The sequence below is a fragment of the Electrona antarctica genome (genome assembly GCF_951216825.1).
Source record: "Electrona antarctica genome assembly, chromosome: 1".
In the NCBI taxonomy this organism is placed as follows: Eukaryota; Metazoa; Chordata; class Actinopteri; order Myctophiformes; family Myctophidae; genus Electrona; species Electrona antarctica.
The window spans coordinates 16,858,794-16,876,746 of record NC_136806.1 but is presented as its reverse complement, the minus strand read 5'-3'; the positions used below and the strand labels follow the sequence as shown (position 1 = coordinate 16,876,746).

The following is a 17,953-nucleotide window of genomic DNA, read 5'->3' as shown; positions in this document are numbered from 1 at the left end:
AGAGGCGTGGCTGGAACTCCCTTCTACATACTGTATTCAAATAGTTCAGGTTTATTGTACATCAAACATGTTGATATATAGGATGATATTAAAAAATATTAATACAGAGATAAGATATTACAAGACATCTGAGAATTGCAAAATGCAGATGTAGCTACAGTACAGAATAACTCCCTAAACACAATGAAACATAATACAAAATAAAACGGGGAAGGGAACGCAATAAAACTACAAAATAAAAATCAGACCCGTCTAAAGTGAGTGGTGCTGTGCTGTACTGTACTATACTGTACTGTACTGTACTGTACTGCCCTACTCCCTGGTGTGTGTGTGTGTGTGTGTGTGTGTGTGTGTGTGTGTCGCTGCTCAACAGTGCCATCCAGCGGTATTGGCGTGGTACTTCCGTGCTCATCCGTGCTCACACAGACACACAAGTTTGCGTTTCATAGCTGAAACGCTGTACCAGGGACCTCCATGAAGGAAGATTTGTGTTAATCTTCTTTTCATCAAAGTACCTAAGTAGTGCGACACATTGTGAGCTTGTAGATCGGCCCAATATAAACTAAAGGTATTTCTATTTTTTGTTTCAGAGCTTCAAAAATAGCAGATCTATGATCTCACAGCACACACACTATGAGCTTGTATATATATCTGTTGAAGGTGAAATTAGGTCATATGTCCCTCAAATATGACATAAATGTGTGGCAACAAACATTAAATGCCATTGCTAATGAAGGGAAAATGTACACACCGTCTCCACACCATAGCGCAAAACATTCTTAAGCTGCGCACTTCTTAAGCTGCGCGCAGCTTAAATTCCGAGTTTTTAGACAGCTGGTGGATGGAAATTAAGCTCCACCTCCGCCGAAGACTTGAGCGGAGGAGAGCGTTTCCGGGAATCTGGCCGTCGCGCAAGTCTTCGGCGGAGGTGGAGCTTAATTTCCATCCACCAGCTGTCTAAAAACTCAAGCTTTAAGCAGCGCGCAGCCGAGAACGTGCGCAGCTCTTTTGACCGTGTGGCAGCACCTACATCATATGTAGACGAGGAAATTGGCCAACCATTCACATAAATTCAGTTGTTCATGAGATGTGTGAGATGTATGATGATGTATAATGATAAGAGCACCCCTCACTTCACATAGGTGTGATTTTTCACACCGGAAACACTCTCCTCCGCGGCTGACTGCCGCGGAGGAGAGCGTTTCCGGGAATCTGTCCGTCGCGGCAGTCAGCCGCGGAGGTGGAGCTTCTTTTCCATCCACCAGCTGTCTAAAAACTCGGAAAAGAAGCTGCGGACAGCTTCTTCTGTCCGCGACTGTCGGTCGTTTTCCGCTCAGGTGTGGAAACAGTGACTGTCTTCCTATTGACCCACATGTGTGTCGTCACAGCCGAGAGGGCAAGCTGCCCCGGGAATAAGACACATAAATATATATATATATACATACAATATATATATATATATATATATATATATAGCCTCGCTACTCAAACCCACGACTAAAAAAAACTGTTCATGATGGAAAGTTGGCAGCATACAAATAGCAGTTGCTGTTATTAAGTATTTCGCTTGATTACCTATAATTATCTATAAGTGTCTGTGTTACAACCCGGCCTAGGGGTCACCAGGTGTAACACAAAAATGGTCTCCCTCCTACCTAGTTCCCAAATTATAGTCAGCCAACACCAGTTGAAAAGCCAAAGTTACAGTTGCATCAGATACAAGGGATAAATTACCTCGGGGTGGGCACCTGTACAGAACATTAACTAAAAGAAAACCTATGCTTACCTTCTCCAAACACAAAACAAACACGTATCTTACCTAACATCAACTAAAGAAACACATGATTAACAAAGAACACAAAAGAAAGGACGCCCACCCCTACATTACGAAGACTAAACCATGTTAACAGTGAAACTTCCTAAAATACTGGTATGGCTAACTAAAAACACTTAAAACATCAGACTGGTGTGGTTGGGAGACTGGCATGCAAGACATCTGAAGATCAGAAGGTAGGCAGCTTTATACTCCAGACCAGCAAGCCAGGAGCCAATCACCTGCAAGGTTCAACCTACTAATCAGCCAGTCACACTCAGCCGCCACCACCACTCATTCACCATTTACACCACTCACCACTCAGTCACACACACACAAAGAGGGAAGAAACCTACAAGAAAACTACACATAATGACCCAGGGTCATAACAGTCTGTGAGTAATACATTTTGTGATCGATCTAAATTCAATTAGCACATTGTGAAATTACAGTGACGAGAGAGAGAGGGCCCATGAAGTTTAAAGGGATCAATTAAGAGCTCGGACCGGCTGAGCCTCTATCACAATGGGCTCTACTAGCCCACTATGATGTATATGTGTGCACGCATGGTGCCTGTGATTAAATATAGATATAATAGTTTATATAGGTCAACCCTGTCTTCATGACAACTTTTTGCTCAGAATTGTATTGAAAGGATAGCCCCAAGTTGAGATGCAGCATCTCATTTTAGAGGGGGTCCCATACACAGAGAAAAACATTGCATACAGTACAGTGCAGTTACACAAATAGACAGTGCACAATGGACAATACCCCTGTAGACATGTACAGATACAGTTAGCTTGCTCATCCTCTGGGGTGGTATTTGTTCCCCAACATAGTGGAAAGTTCATGATTTGAGGCATTTTGTTAAAAAAAACAGGCCACACCTGCAAATTGTAGATGTCAATCTTAGATCAGAATCAGACAGATCGTTCTTGATCATGTTGTATATTTTCAAACGTAGGCTAAAATGGTGCAGAAGTAGTTTTGAGAAACAGGCAGATGAAGATGTTGTTCAGGTCCATTTATTTCAGAGTACAAAAATAGCAGAAGCCAACTCCACGGGCCTCACGGCTCGGGAGTAACGTTTTTTCATTCATTCATTTATTCAAGATTTATTTAGTCTCCGAAATACACTGAGTAATTAAAGTAATTTTCAGTGTCGTCGAGTAATGGTAATGGTACATATAATACAACATCACAATACATCAGAGAATTAGGAAAAACAATTATGGTGGGCATCTGTTTGGTCACCAAGGTTCTAAAACGACTCAAGGGTACCCAAGTGGTTAATCTCAATGTTGTCTGCCGGTCATTCCATGTGTTAGGGCCACAGAAGCTGAAAGCAGATCTACCAAGTTCAGAGTTGACTTTTGGCACCCCATGAAGCTGGGGTTGTCGTAACTCTCTCATCTATAAGAATCAGGTCACATGGTGACCTGATTTCACCCTCGCATAGAGACTATCTCTGCTCACACAGAAACACTGAGGCGACGGCGGTGGAGTAAGGGTTAAACCTGAACCCAACATACATAGGTTCAGTGAATGTGTTTTGGAAGGTGTACAGGTGTGTCAGAGTGTACTTTGACCCTGTATAGAAGGACAGAGTCCCAGCGGGACTATCTAGGTACACTGCTACTCTGTTGCAGCCTCTAGAGTAGCTGACCGGGAGGATAGTCTCCTTACAATTGTGCACGACACTGTAATTGTTACCTCTGATACAACAGTTTAGACTCCAGGACTTGTCGTTGTATCCAAGCAGACAGTCATAACCATGTCCTTTCCTGCCGATTGCTCTGTAAGTCAATGCTACCTGATCAACCCCTCCACTGCACTCTACCTCACAGAAAGAGCGTCCAGTCAGACCTTCTGTACACAGGAACTGGTTCTGTGCATCGAATCTGTCAGGATGAGGAGGATAGTTCTGATCCTGTCCTCCACGTGTCACCTTCCTGTTGTTCTCAGACAGAGAGAGGGTTCTCCATGCTGTGTTTGTGTCCATTGTGAGACGACGGAAATCTGATGAGAAAAAACAACACAGTAAACATTAAAAACTGAGTCACACACACACACACACACACACACACACACACACACACACACACACACACACACACACACACACACACACACACACACACACACACACACACACACACACACAGACAGACAGACACTCACATCTTGAAAGGAGTACAGGATTCATCCAGTGGTCTATCCAGTGTTCTCCGCCATGATTCACACTGTAGGACGAAACAGAAACAGAACAAATGTTACACTTTGGTTTGTCACATTGCACAATGATCGAAATGCTACAGCTTCTGTGTAAACCAGTTGAAACATTTCTGTTACCATAATAGAATGTTGGAATGATTGAAATCACATAAATAAGTTAGAATTCTGACAAAAATGTTATAACCACTTAAACCCAGCTAAACAACTGGCTGTAAGCTTGTAGATCAGAAACTTTTGTTATTGTCTCCATCAGGCCGAAGGCATGGGGAGAGAGTATGTTCTGCACTCGGTCCGTGTGTGTGTGTCCGTGTGTCCGTGTGTGTGTGTGTCCGTCCGTCTGTTATAGCGCCACCAGGAGGCCGACTTTTGAAAAACATTTTTTTAATATTACTCCTCCAGATTCTGACCAAAAATCCCGCAAATCGTTACACATTATCTCTATAGTCATGTGTTCAAGACGGATCTGTCCAATATTTCATATTCCATCCTAAATGGCTAACATTGTCTTTAAAGGTTTGCAGGATTGGCCCGTTTGAACAAAAAGCCTCAAATCATGAACGCAGCGTGCAATTTACGTGAAATCTTTCACAGACTTTCCTACTAGGCTGAGGAATATATCCCACCCTTTTCACATTGACCTGTTATAGCGCCACCAACAGGTGGATTTTTGCAAAACCCATTTTTGGAACAAAATGCCTCAAATCATCCAATTGCCATCCAAGGCGTAAGAAGAAATGGCACCCTTTTCACATTGGCCACCAGGAGGCCACAAACTGACCTGCCCTGGTGGAGACCTGTGCCCCGAGGGGCACTTTATCTAGTTATGAATCTGTTTTTAACCACTTTACTTTCAACCTTGTATTCCTATTGTAGTCACATCGTTAAATCACACCAGCTGATGAAGTCTGTCTTTTATAAGAATATTCAGTGACATTACATCTGTCATCTACCTATCCATCTATCCATCTATCCATCCATCCATCCATCCATCCATCCATCCATCCATCCATCCATCCATCCATCCAGTTTTAACTGGATTCTTAAAAGCCTAGTATTTTTAACATTGTATGTTGTAGACATGCCTGACTTCTGTAGGGTTGAATATAAATGGAGAGACATATTCCTCCTCATTAGAGTCCATTAGGCCTCCTGCCTCCAACTATTATTTTTTTAATGTCTTTACAAAACCAGTGCAATTGAACACCCTTTATGTTTGTCTGTGGGTTTTACAAGTATTGAACCAGTGGGAAGTATTAAAAATTGTTTCTGACGTTTAAACCTCCTAACTCCACCCCCATCCCCTGTGTGGCATACAGAGAAGCTGCAGAACTGAAGATAATTGGGGTTTTTGTTTAGTTTTTGAGTGGTGCAAACCACTCAAACAACTGGCTTTGTACCCGTGTACCCGTGTTTGTTCGTACCAAAAAAACGAGCATGGTTGCTATGGTTAGCAACCAAAAAAATCACACCTGTGTGAACTGAGTGGTGTAAGGTCTTATATAGCCTGATCAGCTGTGGTCTGACGTAATGTCTGACGTAATGAAATCACACCCGGGTGAACTGGGTGACCGTAGCAACCATGCTCATTTTTTGAGCACAGACAGACAGACAGACTAACAAAGCCAGTTGTAGGAGTGGTTTACACCACTCAAAAATGAGCATGGTTGCTATGGTTAGTATGTGACGTCACAACAATAAATGTGTAGTTCACACGGGTGTGATTTTTTGTCTAACGTCTTCATTTTAATCAATGATGGACATTAACTATATCCACATTCATTATATACTAAACAATGTACTCCCAAAACTGTTGGGTCAATCTATCTAAGTAATTTTGTAGTCATTGCATTCTCATTTCACCAGGCTGGCCTACTCAGCCTCTGGACATGAAACAAGTCAAGGACATCGCTGCACTAACCAACATGGACACAGTCCAAGTCTACTCACTTGACAGTCTCTAGTCCAGCAGAGAGCAGCGTCTGTACAGCATCTCCTTGTGGGTGGTTACAGCTGAGGTCCACATGCTTCAGATGGGAGGAGGGGTTGAGGGCCACAGCTGAAGCCAGAGAAGAACAGCCTTTCTCTGTGATCCCACAGCCTGACAACCTGCATAGAAATCAAGACTTTAACAAACTCAAACTTGATGCTCAAGTACAGATCCACACAGAAAACGGAAAAACTCTATTTACCTCAGGGTCTGCAGGTGACAATTTGGACTCTTCACTCCTGCACATAGAAGCTCCATACCAGAATCCTGCAGGCCGTTCAAAGTCAAGTCCAATTCTCTCAAATATGAAGGATTGGAGCTGAGAGCTGAGGCCAGAACTTCACAGCTTCTCTCTGACAACCAGCAGTGAATCAGTCTAAATGAAAAAAAAAAAAAAAAAGTAAACTGAAAATAGAACTTTCCCTGAATGAACCTGCAGCTTACAGCCATCTATAAAAGCAGTGGTTTCAACCAGTGATCTGGGGACCACCAGTGGTCCTTGAGGGGGTTCCAGGTGGTCCCCAATTATTGGTACAAATATACATAAGTTAAGTTACAAGAAGTCAACACATTTAGAGAATATAGAATATATAGGGCCTTAATGTGAAAAGGGTTTGGAGCAGGAGCCAGCCAGCCAGCCAGCCAGCCAGCCAGCCAGCCAGACAGACAGACAGACAGACAGACAGGGACCTCAGATGATAAACCATAACCTGCTCCAAAAGAAGAGTGGGAGTCTCTGACTGGTCTGATTGGAAATTGTCAGAGGCTAAGACATTAAGAGGTTTTAGGTGAATTTATCTCAATTATAGATATCCATGTAGTCACTGTATCATTATTCTATTCAATGTGTGTTTATGATATGATATGATAACACTCTTCAAATACCACAGTATTCACATTATAATCACATAATACATCACTGATATACAATTAGGCCTATTGTGAATTAATCTGACCTTAACGTTTCCAGCCTACAATGTGGGCTCTTCAATGCCGCATCCAGGAGCTCCAGGTCCATCAGGTTGTTGGAACTTAAGTCCAGGTGTCGTAGATGGGATGGATTAGAACTGAGAGCTGAAGCCACAATTTCAATGTGTTCCTTTTGGAGATTACAGCCAACAAGTCTGTAATTACATATTAAATGTAAAATCAGAGATGATCAAAACACATCAGACCACATTCACTGTCAAGGAGGTTCCCTGCTGGTGCTGCCTGAAATGTGCATGCCTTTGGGTAAATAAGCGGCCGTGATTAACACATAGTTTAACTGAAATGTGCTCAGAACCTTCTACTGTTCTCATTTGATTGGAATACAACACGCTGATGTTGCTCCACTCTAGTAAGATCTACAACTCAGGATGCTCTAAACTTTCAGAGTCCCAGAGTGTTTGACACGGCAGCAGCGTCCTGGACAATGTGGACACAGTATGAGGAACTGAGACACACTGTGCCAACGACCACAGCTGTGAACAATGATATTATATCAACCTTACTCACACTCTTCAAGTAAAGTATATTCATATTTTAATCACATAATACTTAATTGTGAATTAATCTGACCTTAAAGTTTCCAGTCTACAATGTGGGCTCTTCGATGCAGCATCCAGCAGCTCCAGGCCCACCAGGTTGTTGTAACTTAAGTCCAGGTGTCGTAGATGGGATGGATTCGAACTGAGAGCTGAAGCCACAACTTCAATGTGTTCCCTTTTGAGTTTACAGCCAACAAGTCTGTAATTATAGATTCAATGTAAAATCAGAGATGATCAATTCAAAACACATCAGACCACATTCACTGTCAAAGAGGTTGCCTGTGGTGCAGCCTGGGTTCGAATAAATACAAATATGGAAATTAAGAGTTTACACAGGTACATGCATATACTTGGTTTCAGTATTTATTTATGATATATTTTCTCTATTGTAGCCATTCATTTATATGGCTACTAACCGAGCTTTTCTGCTGTTCCTCACAGCTGGGATCAGTCTCCATCGCCCGTCCTCTGATGTGTTGTATTTCTCCAGGTCCAACTCCTCCAGAACCTCCTCTGACATCAGCAGCATGGAAGCCAGAGCTGAACACTGGGTTAGAGAGAGTTCCTTCCCTGATCTGTTCTCTGACTCCAGGTACTGTTGGATCCCCTGACTTACTGAGGGGTCGTTCATCTCCATCAAACAGTGGAAGATGTTGATACATCTGTCAGGAGAGAACCTGTAATCATTCATCTCCTTCAGGTTGGTGATGGCTTTCTGGATCTCCTCTGGACTGTTCTCTGTCTGACCCAACAGGCCTTCTAACAGACTCTGGTTGGAATCCAGTGAGAGGCCATGAAGGAAGCGGACAAAGAGGTCCAGGTGGCCATTTTTACTCTGCAAAGATTTTTTCATAGCAGCCTCCAGGAAGTCAGAGAGGGAACTGTCATTGGTGATTCCACGGCTGAATTCAATATCATGATCATCATCATCATCATCATCATCATCATCCAGGAATGTCTTCAGGACCTCCATGTTCCTCTGTGTGAAACAGTGGAATAGGTAGACTGCAGCCAGAAACTCCTGGATGCTCAGATGAACAAAGCTGTAGACCATTTTCTGGAAGAGCACACCCTCTCTTCTGAAGATCGCTGTGCACACTCCTGAGTACAGCGAGGCGTCTTTCACATCAAGACCACACTCTTCCAGGTCTTCTTGGTAGAACATGATGATACCTTTCTCCAGATGTCCAAATGCCAGCCTGCCCAGTTTCAGAAGAACATCCCTGTCAGTCTTCATGAACTGCTGCTGATTCACCTCATGTGTCTCATCATACTTCTGCTTCTTCATGTTTATCTGAACCAACAGGTAGTGGATGTACATAGCAACCAGGGTCTTGGGCAGCTGCACAGTCTCGTCTGTCTTCACCATGTCCTCCAAAACGGTAGCGGTCATCGTACAGAAGACTGGGACGTGACACATGATGTGGATGCTCTTTGATGTCTTCATGTGTGAGATGATTCTGCTGGCCAGCTTCTCGTCACTGAATCTCTTCCTGAAGAACTCCTCCTTCTGGGAGTCTGTAAACCCTCGTACTTCTGTCACCATGTCAACACATGCAGGAGGGATCTGATTGGCTGCTGCAGGTCTGGTGGTTATCCAGAGGAGAGCTGAGGGGAGCAGATTCCCCTTGATGAGATTTGTCAACAGCACATCCACTGATGTTGTCACTTTGACATCACAAACAATGTCGTTGTTGTCGAAGTTGAATGAAAACCTGCTTTCATCAAGACCATCAAAGATGAAGCCAACCTTCCAGGTAGCGAGCTGCTCTGCTGTGACCTTCTTTAATGTTGGGTGGAAAACATGGATGAGTGTGAGAAGACTGTGCTGCTCATCTCTGACCAAATTCAGCTCACGGAATGAAAAGGGAACCAGGAGATTGATGTCTTGATTTTCCAAACCCTTTGCCCAGTCCAGAGTGAACTTACGCGCAGAGAATGTTTTTCCAATGCCAGCGATGCCCATGGTCAGAACACATCTGATGGGTGTCTCTCTGTCAGGGAGGAGGTGCTTAAATATCTCACAGCAGTTGAATGGTGTGTCATGGAGGGTCTTCTTGGAAAGTATCTCTAGCTGCCACACCTCATGTTGGTTATTAACCCCTTCACTCTCTCCCACTATGATGTAGAGCTCTGTGTAGATTCTGCTGAGGGAGGTTCCTGTCTCTTCAGAGATGTGTTCTGTCACTCGATCAAGACTGTTCAAACTGATCTTATAAACACTTAAATGCTCCTGCAGACTGACATCTGTTATGACAAGACAAGGAAGACATTTTAAACATTCAGGCTAATGTACATCTTATAACGTACCATAGCATTACAACTATATGTATAAAGCACAGGCAGAAAATTAATTTTTTTGTCTACATGTAGTCATGTTTAACAGCAGTGGTATTTGAACATTGATACAGGAATACAATTTTGACATTTAACCTGATGATGTCTTATTGATGTCTGCTATTTCACAAATTTATTTGAAATGTGAATTTGAGTAAAATGTGTCCAGTCTTACTTTGTCCACTTGTGGTTTGACTGGATGTCTTTGGTTCAGGTGTGGTTCTGAATCTCTCTCTGTGGAGATGAAGACACAATCATTGTATTATTATTAATAGATTGTAATAATAATAATAATTAATAATCAGAGACATTAAGCTGGAATCTATTCGTCATTTCTGTTCCTGAAAATATTTTTTTTCCCCTTTTCTCCTAAGCATTTGGACATTGTGGGAGACAACAGTCAACTGGTGACAACTGTAGGTTTTCTAATGTAATTATTGTAATTATGTATAATTTATGATACAACACAGGCAACTGGTGGCAACTGTAGGATTGCTAATGCATTTCTTCACTATGTTGGAGATGAAGACACAAAACTGCCATTGTTTAGGTTATTTTCTTAAAACCCTATCGGTAACTAAACAGAAGTCATTCTTTGTATCTTTCCAGTTGGAGTTCCCAGAGATCAGTGATCTTACTTTGTGTGTGGAGGTCCAGGTTCATTACTGAAGTCAGGAGGATAGCATTTAGACCCGTCACTCTTCATCGACACACAGCTGGGTGTTGGAGACTCTGGTCTGCTGTAAAGACTTCTGGAATCATACAAATATTTCTACAATCATCATGTGAATGAATAAAAGCAGTTTGTTCATGATTCTTTATTGTTATCCTGGCCACGCATGTTGGGAGCCACAGGTGAGTCTTAAACCGCTGTGTGTCTTAACCGGCAATGCATGTTGGGAGCCACAGGTGAGTCTTAACCAGCCACGCATGTGTCGGACTGTTAGTACGTCGAACCAACGCATGCGCCCATAGGATTGCTAATGCATCTCTTCTTGTTGTGTTTACATCGCTATGTTGGAGATGGTGACACAACACTGCCATTGTTTAGGTTAAAGGTTTAGATATTTTCTTAAAACCCTATCGGTAACTAAACAGAAGTCATTCTTTGTATATTTCCAGTTTAAGTTCACAGAGATCAGTGATCTTACTTTGTGTGTGGAGGTCCAGGTTCATTACTGAAGTCAGGAGGATAGCATTTAGACCCGTCACTCTTCATCGACACACAGCTGGGTGTTGGAGACTCTGGTCTGCTGTAAAGACTTCTGGAATCATACATAATATTTCTACAATCATCATGTGAATGAATAAAAGCAGTTTGTTCATGATTCTTCATTGTTATGTCCCCATACTATTAATTTGTATAATGTAGAATGCAGGGAGCTGATGTTTTTGCCCTTGGTACTATAGTAGGCCTCCTTGCCTGCCCGTGATCGTAGTACTGTAGGTGTTTGAACAGTTTGTGGACAAATGATAGCAAAATGCCACATATTGTAACAGATCGCATTGACCTCTCATCATCAACATAACTGCATAGCCTAAGATGCAGTATAGCCTAACTAGAACTGTGTACTGGGGAGGATTCAGCCTCACTAGAACTGTGTACTGGGGAGGATTCAGCCACACTAGAACTGTGTAGGCTACTGGGGAGGATTCAGCCACACTAGAACTGTGTAGGCTACTGGGGAGGATTCAGCCACACTAGAACTGTGTACTGGGGAGGATTCAGCCACACTAGAACTGTGTAGGCTACTGGGGAGGATTCAGCCACACTAGAACTGTGTAGGCTACTGGGGAGGATTCAGCCACACTAGAACTGTGTAGGCTACTGGGGAGGATTCAGCCACACTAGAACTGTGTAGGCTACTGGGGAGGATTCAGCCTCACTAGAACTGTGTACTGGGGAGGATTCAGCCACACTAGAACTGTGTACTGGGGAGGATTCAGCCACACTAGAACTGTGTAGGCTACTGGGGAGGATTCAGCCACACTAGAACTGTGTAGGCTACTGGGGAGGATTCAGCCACACTAGAACTGTGTAGGCTACTGGGGAGGATTCAGCCACACTAGAACTGTGTAGGCTACTGGGGAGGATTCAGCCACACTAGAACTGTGTAGGCTACTGGGGAGGATTCAGCCACACTAGAACTGTGTAGGCTACTGGGGAGGATTCAGCCACACTAGAACTGTGTAGGCTACTGGGGAGGATTCAGCCACACTAGAACTGTGTAGGCTACTGGGGAGGATTCAGCCACACTAGAACTGTGTAGGCTACTGGGGAGGATTCAGCCACACTAGAACTATGTAGGCTACTGGGGAGGATTCAGCCACACTAGAACTGTGTACCAAGGAGGAGATGATTCAGAACAATACTAAATCTCCATAAATGTCATTTATGCCATATGTTTAGGTTAAAGGTTTAGATATTTTCTTAAAACCCTATCAGTAACTAAACAGAAGTCATTCTTTGTATCTTTCCAGTTGGAGTTCCCAGAGATCTGTGATCTTACTTTGTGTGTGGAGGTCCAGGTTCATTACTGAAGTCAGGAGGATAGCATTTAGACCCGTCACTCTTCATTGTCACACAGCTGGGTGTTGGAGACTCTGGTCTGCTGTAAAGACTTCTGGAATCATACAAAATATTTCTACAATCAATATGTGAATGAATAAAAGCAGTTTGTTCATGATCCTTTATTGTTATGTCCCTCCTGGCAACGCATGTTGGGAGCCACAGGTGAGTCTTAATCAGCCACGCATGTGTCGGACTGTTAGTACGTCGAACCAACGCATGCGCCCATAGGATTGCTAATGCATCTCTTCTTGTTGTGTTTACATCGCTATGTTGGAGATGAAGACACAACACTGCCATTGTTTAGTTTAAAGGTTTAGATATTTTCTTAAAACCCTATCGGTAACTAAACAGAAGTCATTCTTTGTGTCTTTCCAGTTTAAGTTCACAGAGATCAGTGATCTTACTTTGTGTGTGGAGGTCCAGGTTCATTACTGAAGTCAGGAGGATAGCATTTAGACCCGTCACTCTTCATCGACACACAGCTGGGTGTTGGAGACTCTGGTCTGCTGTAAAGACTTCTGGAATCATACAAAATATTTCTACAATCATCATGTGAATGAATAAAAGCAGTTTGTTCATGATTCTTTATTGTTATGTCCCCATACTATTTATTTGTATAATGTGAGAGCAGGGAGCTGATGTTTTTGCCCTTGGTACTATAGTAGGCCTCCTTGCCTGCCCGTGATCGTAGTACTGTAGGTGTTTGAACAGTTTGTGGACAAATGATAGCAAAATGCCACATATTGTAACAGATCGCATTGACCTCTCATCATCAACATAACTGCATAGCCTAAGATGCAGTATAGCCTAACTAGAACTGTGTACTGGGGAGGATTCAGCCTCACTAGAACTGTGTACTGGGGAGGATTCAGCCACACTAGAACTGTGTAGGCTACTGGGGAGGATTCAGCCACACTAGAACTGTGTAGGCTACTGGGGAGGATTCAGCCACACTAGAACTGTGTACTGGGGAGGATTCAGCCACACTAGAACTGTGTAGGCTACTGGGGAGGATTCAGCCACACTAGAACTGTGTAGGCTACTGGGGAGGATTCAGCCACACTAGAACTGTGTAGGCTACTGGGGAGGATTCAGCCACACTAGAACTGTGTAGGCTACTGGGGAGGATTCAGCCACACTAGAACTGTGTACTGGGGAGGATTCAGCCACACTAGAACTGTGTACTGGGGAGGATTCAGCCACACTAGAACTGTGTAGGCTACTGGGGAGGATTCAGCCACACTAGAACTGTGTAGGCTACTGGGGAGGATTCAGCCACACTAGAACTGTGTACTGGGGAGGATTCAGCCACACTAGAACTGTGTACTGGGGAGGATTCAGCCACACTAGAACTGTGTACTGGGGAGGATTCAGCCACACTAGAACTGTGTAGGCTACTGGGGAGGATTCAGCCACACTAGAACTGTGTAGGCTACTGGGGAGGATTCAGCCACACTAGAACTGTGTACCAAGGAGGAGATGATTCAGAACAATACTACATCTCCATAAATGTCAGCTACAGCGACCCTCATCATTTATGCCATATGTTTAGGTTAAAGGTTTAGATATTTTCTTAAAACCCTATCGGTAACTAAACAGAAGTCATTCTTTGTATCTTTCCAGTTGGAGTTCCCAGAGATCTGTGATCTTACTTTGTGTGTGGAGGTCCAGGTTCATTACTGAAGTCAGGAGGATAGCATTTAGACCCGTCACTCTTCATCGACACACAGCTGGGTGTTGGAGACTCTGGTCTGCTGTAAAGACTTCTGGAATCATACAAAATATTTCTACAATCAATATGTGAATGAATAAAAGCAGTTTGTTCATGATCCTTTATTGTTATGTCCCTCCTGGCAACGCATGTTGGGAGCCACAGGTGAGTCTTAATCAGCCACACATGTGTCGGACTGTTAGTACGTCGAACCAACGCATGCGCCCACAGGATTGCTAATGCATCTCTTCTTGTTGTGTTTACATCGCTATGTTGGAGATGAAGACACAACACTGCCATTGTTTAGGTTAAAGGTTTAGATATTTTCTTAAAACCCTATCGGTAACTAAACAGAAGTCATTCTTTGTGTCTTTATTTTATATTTTTATGGAGGGACAGACAGTAGGCTGACAGGAAATGGGGAGAGAGATGGGGGGGAAAACATGCAGTAAAGGCCGTCGGGATCGGGAGTCGAACCCGCGGCACACTGCCAGACTGGATTACCAGCCAAGGTGCCTGGACCACTGAGCCATGGCCCAGGCCAGACCCGTCACTCTTCATCGACACACAGCTGGGTGTTGGAGACTCTGGTCTGCTGTAAAGACTAATGGAATCATATATAATATTTCTACAATCATCATGTGAATGAATAAAAGCAGTTTGTTCATGATTCTTCATTGTTATGTCCCCATACTATTTATTTGTATAATGTGAGAGCAGGGAGCTGTTGTTCTTGTACTACGGTAGGCCTCCTTGCCTCCCCGCGGTCGTAGTAGGTGTTTGAACAGTGTCTAGGCATAACTAGACGTTAGTAGGCCCCCACGTAGGCTGGTCAACTTAATCATTTTATTGTACTGACGGCCCCAATTGCCTCTGTGCCCAACGCAATTGCGTCAGTAGAGTTTAATAAAAAAAAAGAATATGTAGACTTTTACAGTTTTACATTCTGACCTGTGGTCAGTAGGGTGGTGTCCAGCTTTGAAGTGATCAGGTCGAACCATAGAGTGGTCACTCTTCATGGAGACACGGCCGAGTCTCTGCTGATCAACCCTGACAGGATGATAACCAACATGACACATTATGTTCATTGACCGGTACACATCTAATTATCTAAACATGAAACTACTTATATTTATGATACAGAAAATGTATGTTGTTGTCTTTGACTTCATTAGGATCTCTTTCAGCCAATGGCTAAAAGATGCATTGTGTTGAATTGAATGTGATGTATTTCTGTCATGCTGCATCTACAGTGCAGTACAGTGTTAGTCTCCAAGAACGGCTATTTACGTCTTTTCAAATCCAACTCTTCACTGCCAAAGACAGTATTTTACGTTCAATGGTCTTTTCAGTGGTTTACAATAGATGGCGCTCTTCACCAATGTATGGATGGTTCTAGGTTGCGAAGCAACGGACACAACCTGGACATGAACCAGAAGCGAAAACGCTGTCCCAATCCGCCTCAATGTAAACAGATTTACAAAAATACATTTATGTCTGATTCTTTTCCCAGATTGTGTTTTTGGTCAAAACAAGCTTTATTCAACGGCCCGGCCATAACTAAAGATGATCACAGTTAAAGCTTTATTTTCGAGTGAAAGAAAAGATGACCGATGAACATTATATTGCATGAAGGTGAATTCAATACAATACAATACAACACAGAGGAATTGACTACTGGTCAATAGCAAAACATGTTTGAACCACTGACTCACTGAATGAAGGGGAGAGAGGCCTCTCCATGGAGCCTTGGAAAGGAGAATGTTGGTACTTCTGCACTCTTCTCAGCTGTGGTGAGTTGCTTGATAAGACCACTGACCCTCGGCCCCACTACCCTGCCCGGCAACACATGGCTTCTGCTGGGGGAGGGATCAGAGAGGTGAGATGTTGACTCACAGGCCCTTTGTCACAAACCAAACAAAACGGAGTTTGCTGTTGGGCAGAAACGTTGTATCCATAATTCAACTTAGTAATGCCTTGCTTCGTCGAACTGCGGTGTCACACAAAAAATAGACGATCTACAAGTTCACAATGTGTCACGTCGCTATATGTTGTGTATAAATGCATTTTTTTGCTATAGTCAGGCAGGAAATTGCTCATGAACATAGTTCAGTTGGTGATACAAGGAATTCTGCATGGCCTGAGGTTGATTATCAATGAGTGAGTGAGTGAGTGAGTGAGTGAGTGAGTGAGTCAGTGAGTGAGTGAGTGAGTGAGTGAGTGAGTGAGTGAGTGAGAGAGTGAGAGAGAGAGAGAGAGATTGGGGGGGGGGGGGGCGGCGGTGGCTGGATGGTAACCGCAAGGTTGCCAGTTCAATCCGCGCATAGGTGTATGAATATGTGTGTGAATGGGTGAATGTAATGCACAATCTATGTAAAGCGCCTTGGATAAAGGCGCTATATAAATGCACCATTTATTTTGTATTTATTTTATTTAGAGATTCACATACTTGTGTGGAGGTCCAGGTTCATTACTGAAGTCAGGAGGATAGCATTTAGACCCGTCACTCTTCATCGTCACACAGCTGGGTGTTGGAGACTCTGGTCTGCTGTAAAGACTTCTGGAATCATAAACATATTTCTACAATCATGTGAATGAATAAAAGCAGTTTGTTCATGATTCATTATTTTTATGTCCCCATATTATTTATTTGTAAATTGTTCAGCAGTCTTATGGCAGGGTGTTCTTGCCCTTGGTACTACGGTAGACCTCCTTGCCTGGCACGGTCATAGTAGGTGTTATATTATAATTATATTCTATTATAATCTACTATAATAACCTTTGTTGACAAAGAAATGTATTCTCAATCTGAATGCACTGTCCCAAAACAGCGCTGTAGGTTGGAGACCTCCCACACCAGTTCGGTGACCGGCGACCTCTTCTTATGGGAAGCATATTGAATTATAAAACCTCTAAGAAAGGCCTTTAGTGTTTCCATGCTATTGATGGTGATGGGGCTGTAGGTATATTGGATTGCCTGAATGATTTGTTCTCGCAATAATAGTCTAAAATTTCTATCCTGTAGTAGACTTGAATTTAGCCGCCATCTTGGTGATTTTGATTTACCAGTACTGCTAGAAGAGGAGAGTCACATGGTCTGACACTACAGTATATCACATGAGACAATAAATGGCAGGAGAATGAGATATCAGGAAATTAACTATAGTATCGATCCCATGGCAGGTTGAATAAAAAGTAGTCCCTACTAGTAGGCTTCAATAGTCTCCATACATTCAATAGTCCATAAGGCCTAAGTCTTTACAAATATTGTTTAATATTCCGACAGCTCTACAGCTTTTGTAATTTACGTATTGCTACAGTCTTTATCCTTCAAAAACCTGATTAAAGTCTCCACCTTATATAATAGGGTAATTATGCCCGTTATCAATCTCTCCCAATCTAAATGCCAAGGACATCTAGATTAGGGGCGTATATATTAGCCATAATAGCCAATAGAATATCAATGTTATCTTCCTAATACATATCATAAAAAGGCATCAGGCATGCGCACGCACGCACGCACGCACGCACACACACACACACACACACACACACACACACTCACTCACTCACTCACTCACGCAAAATGCATGCACCAAGCATTTGTTCCACATTTGTATTGTCGAATGCCTGATTCGAACCTGGATCTCTAGGTTTAGGTCCCGGGCGCTTGACCGCTTGTATAGATCTGCTATTTTCACTGGTAGTTTGGGTCCTGGGCCAAACATCTAATCTCTCTTTTGGGTCTCGACCAGACTTAACCGCTAGA

General features: G+C 43.1%; 1 protein-coding gene across 1 annotated transcript; it reads right to left on the bottom strand.

Moving 5' to 3' along the window:
* Window positions 1–3,275: 3,275 nt before the first annotated feature.
* On the bottom strand, window positions 3,276–16,698 carry LOC306916876 (NLR family CARD domain-containing protein 3-like; the record flags this gene model as incomplete). The annotated part of the gene is made up of 9 exons (XM_079494961.1): window positions 3,276–3,832; window positions 3,995–4,056; window positions 5,996–6,154; window positions 6,238–6,411; window positions 7,596–7,763; window positions 7,981–9,811; window positions 10,077–10,135; window positions 15,136–15,234; window positions 16,634–16,698. 9 exons carry the CDS (start codon window positions 16,696–16,698, stop codon window positions 3,276–3,278), a joined length of 3,174 nt encoding a protein of 1,057 aa, XP_079351087.1.
* Between the last annotated feature and the right edge of the window lie 1,255 nt (window positions 16,699–17,953).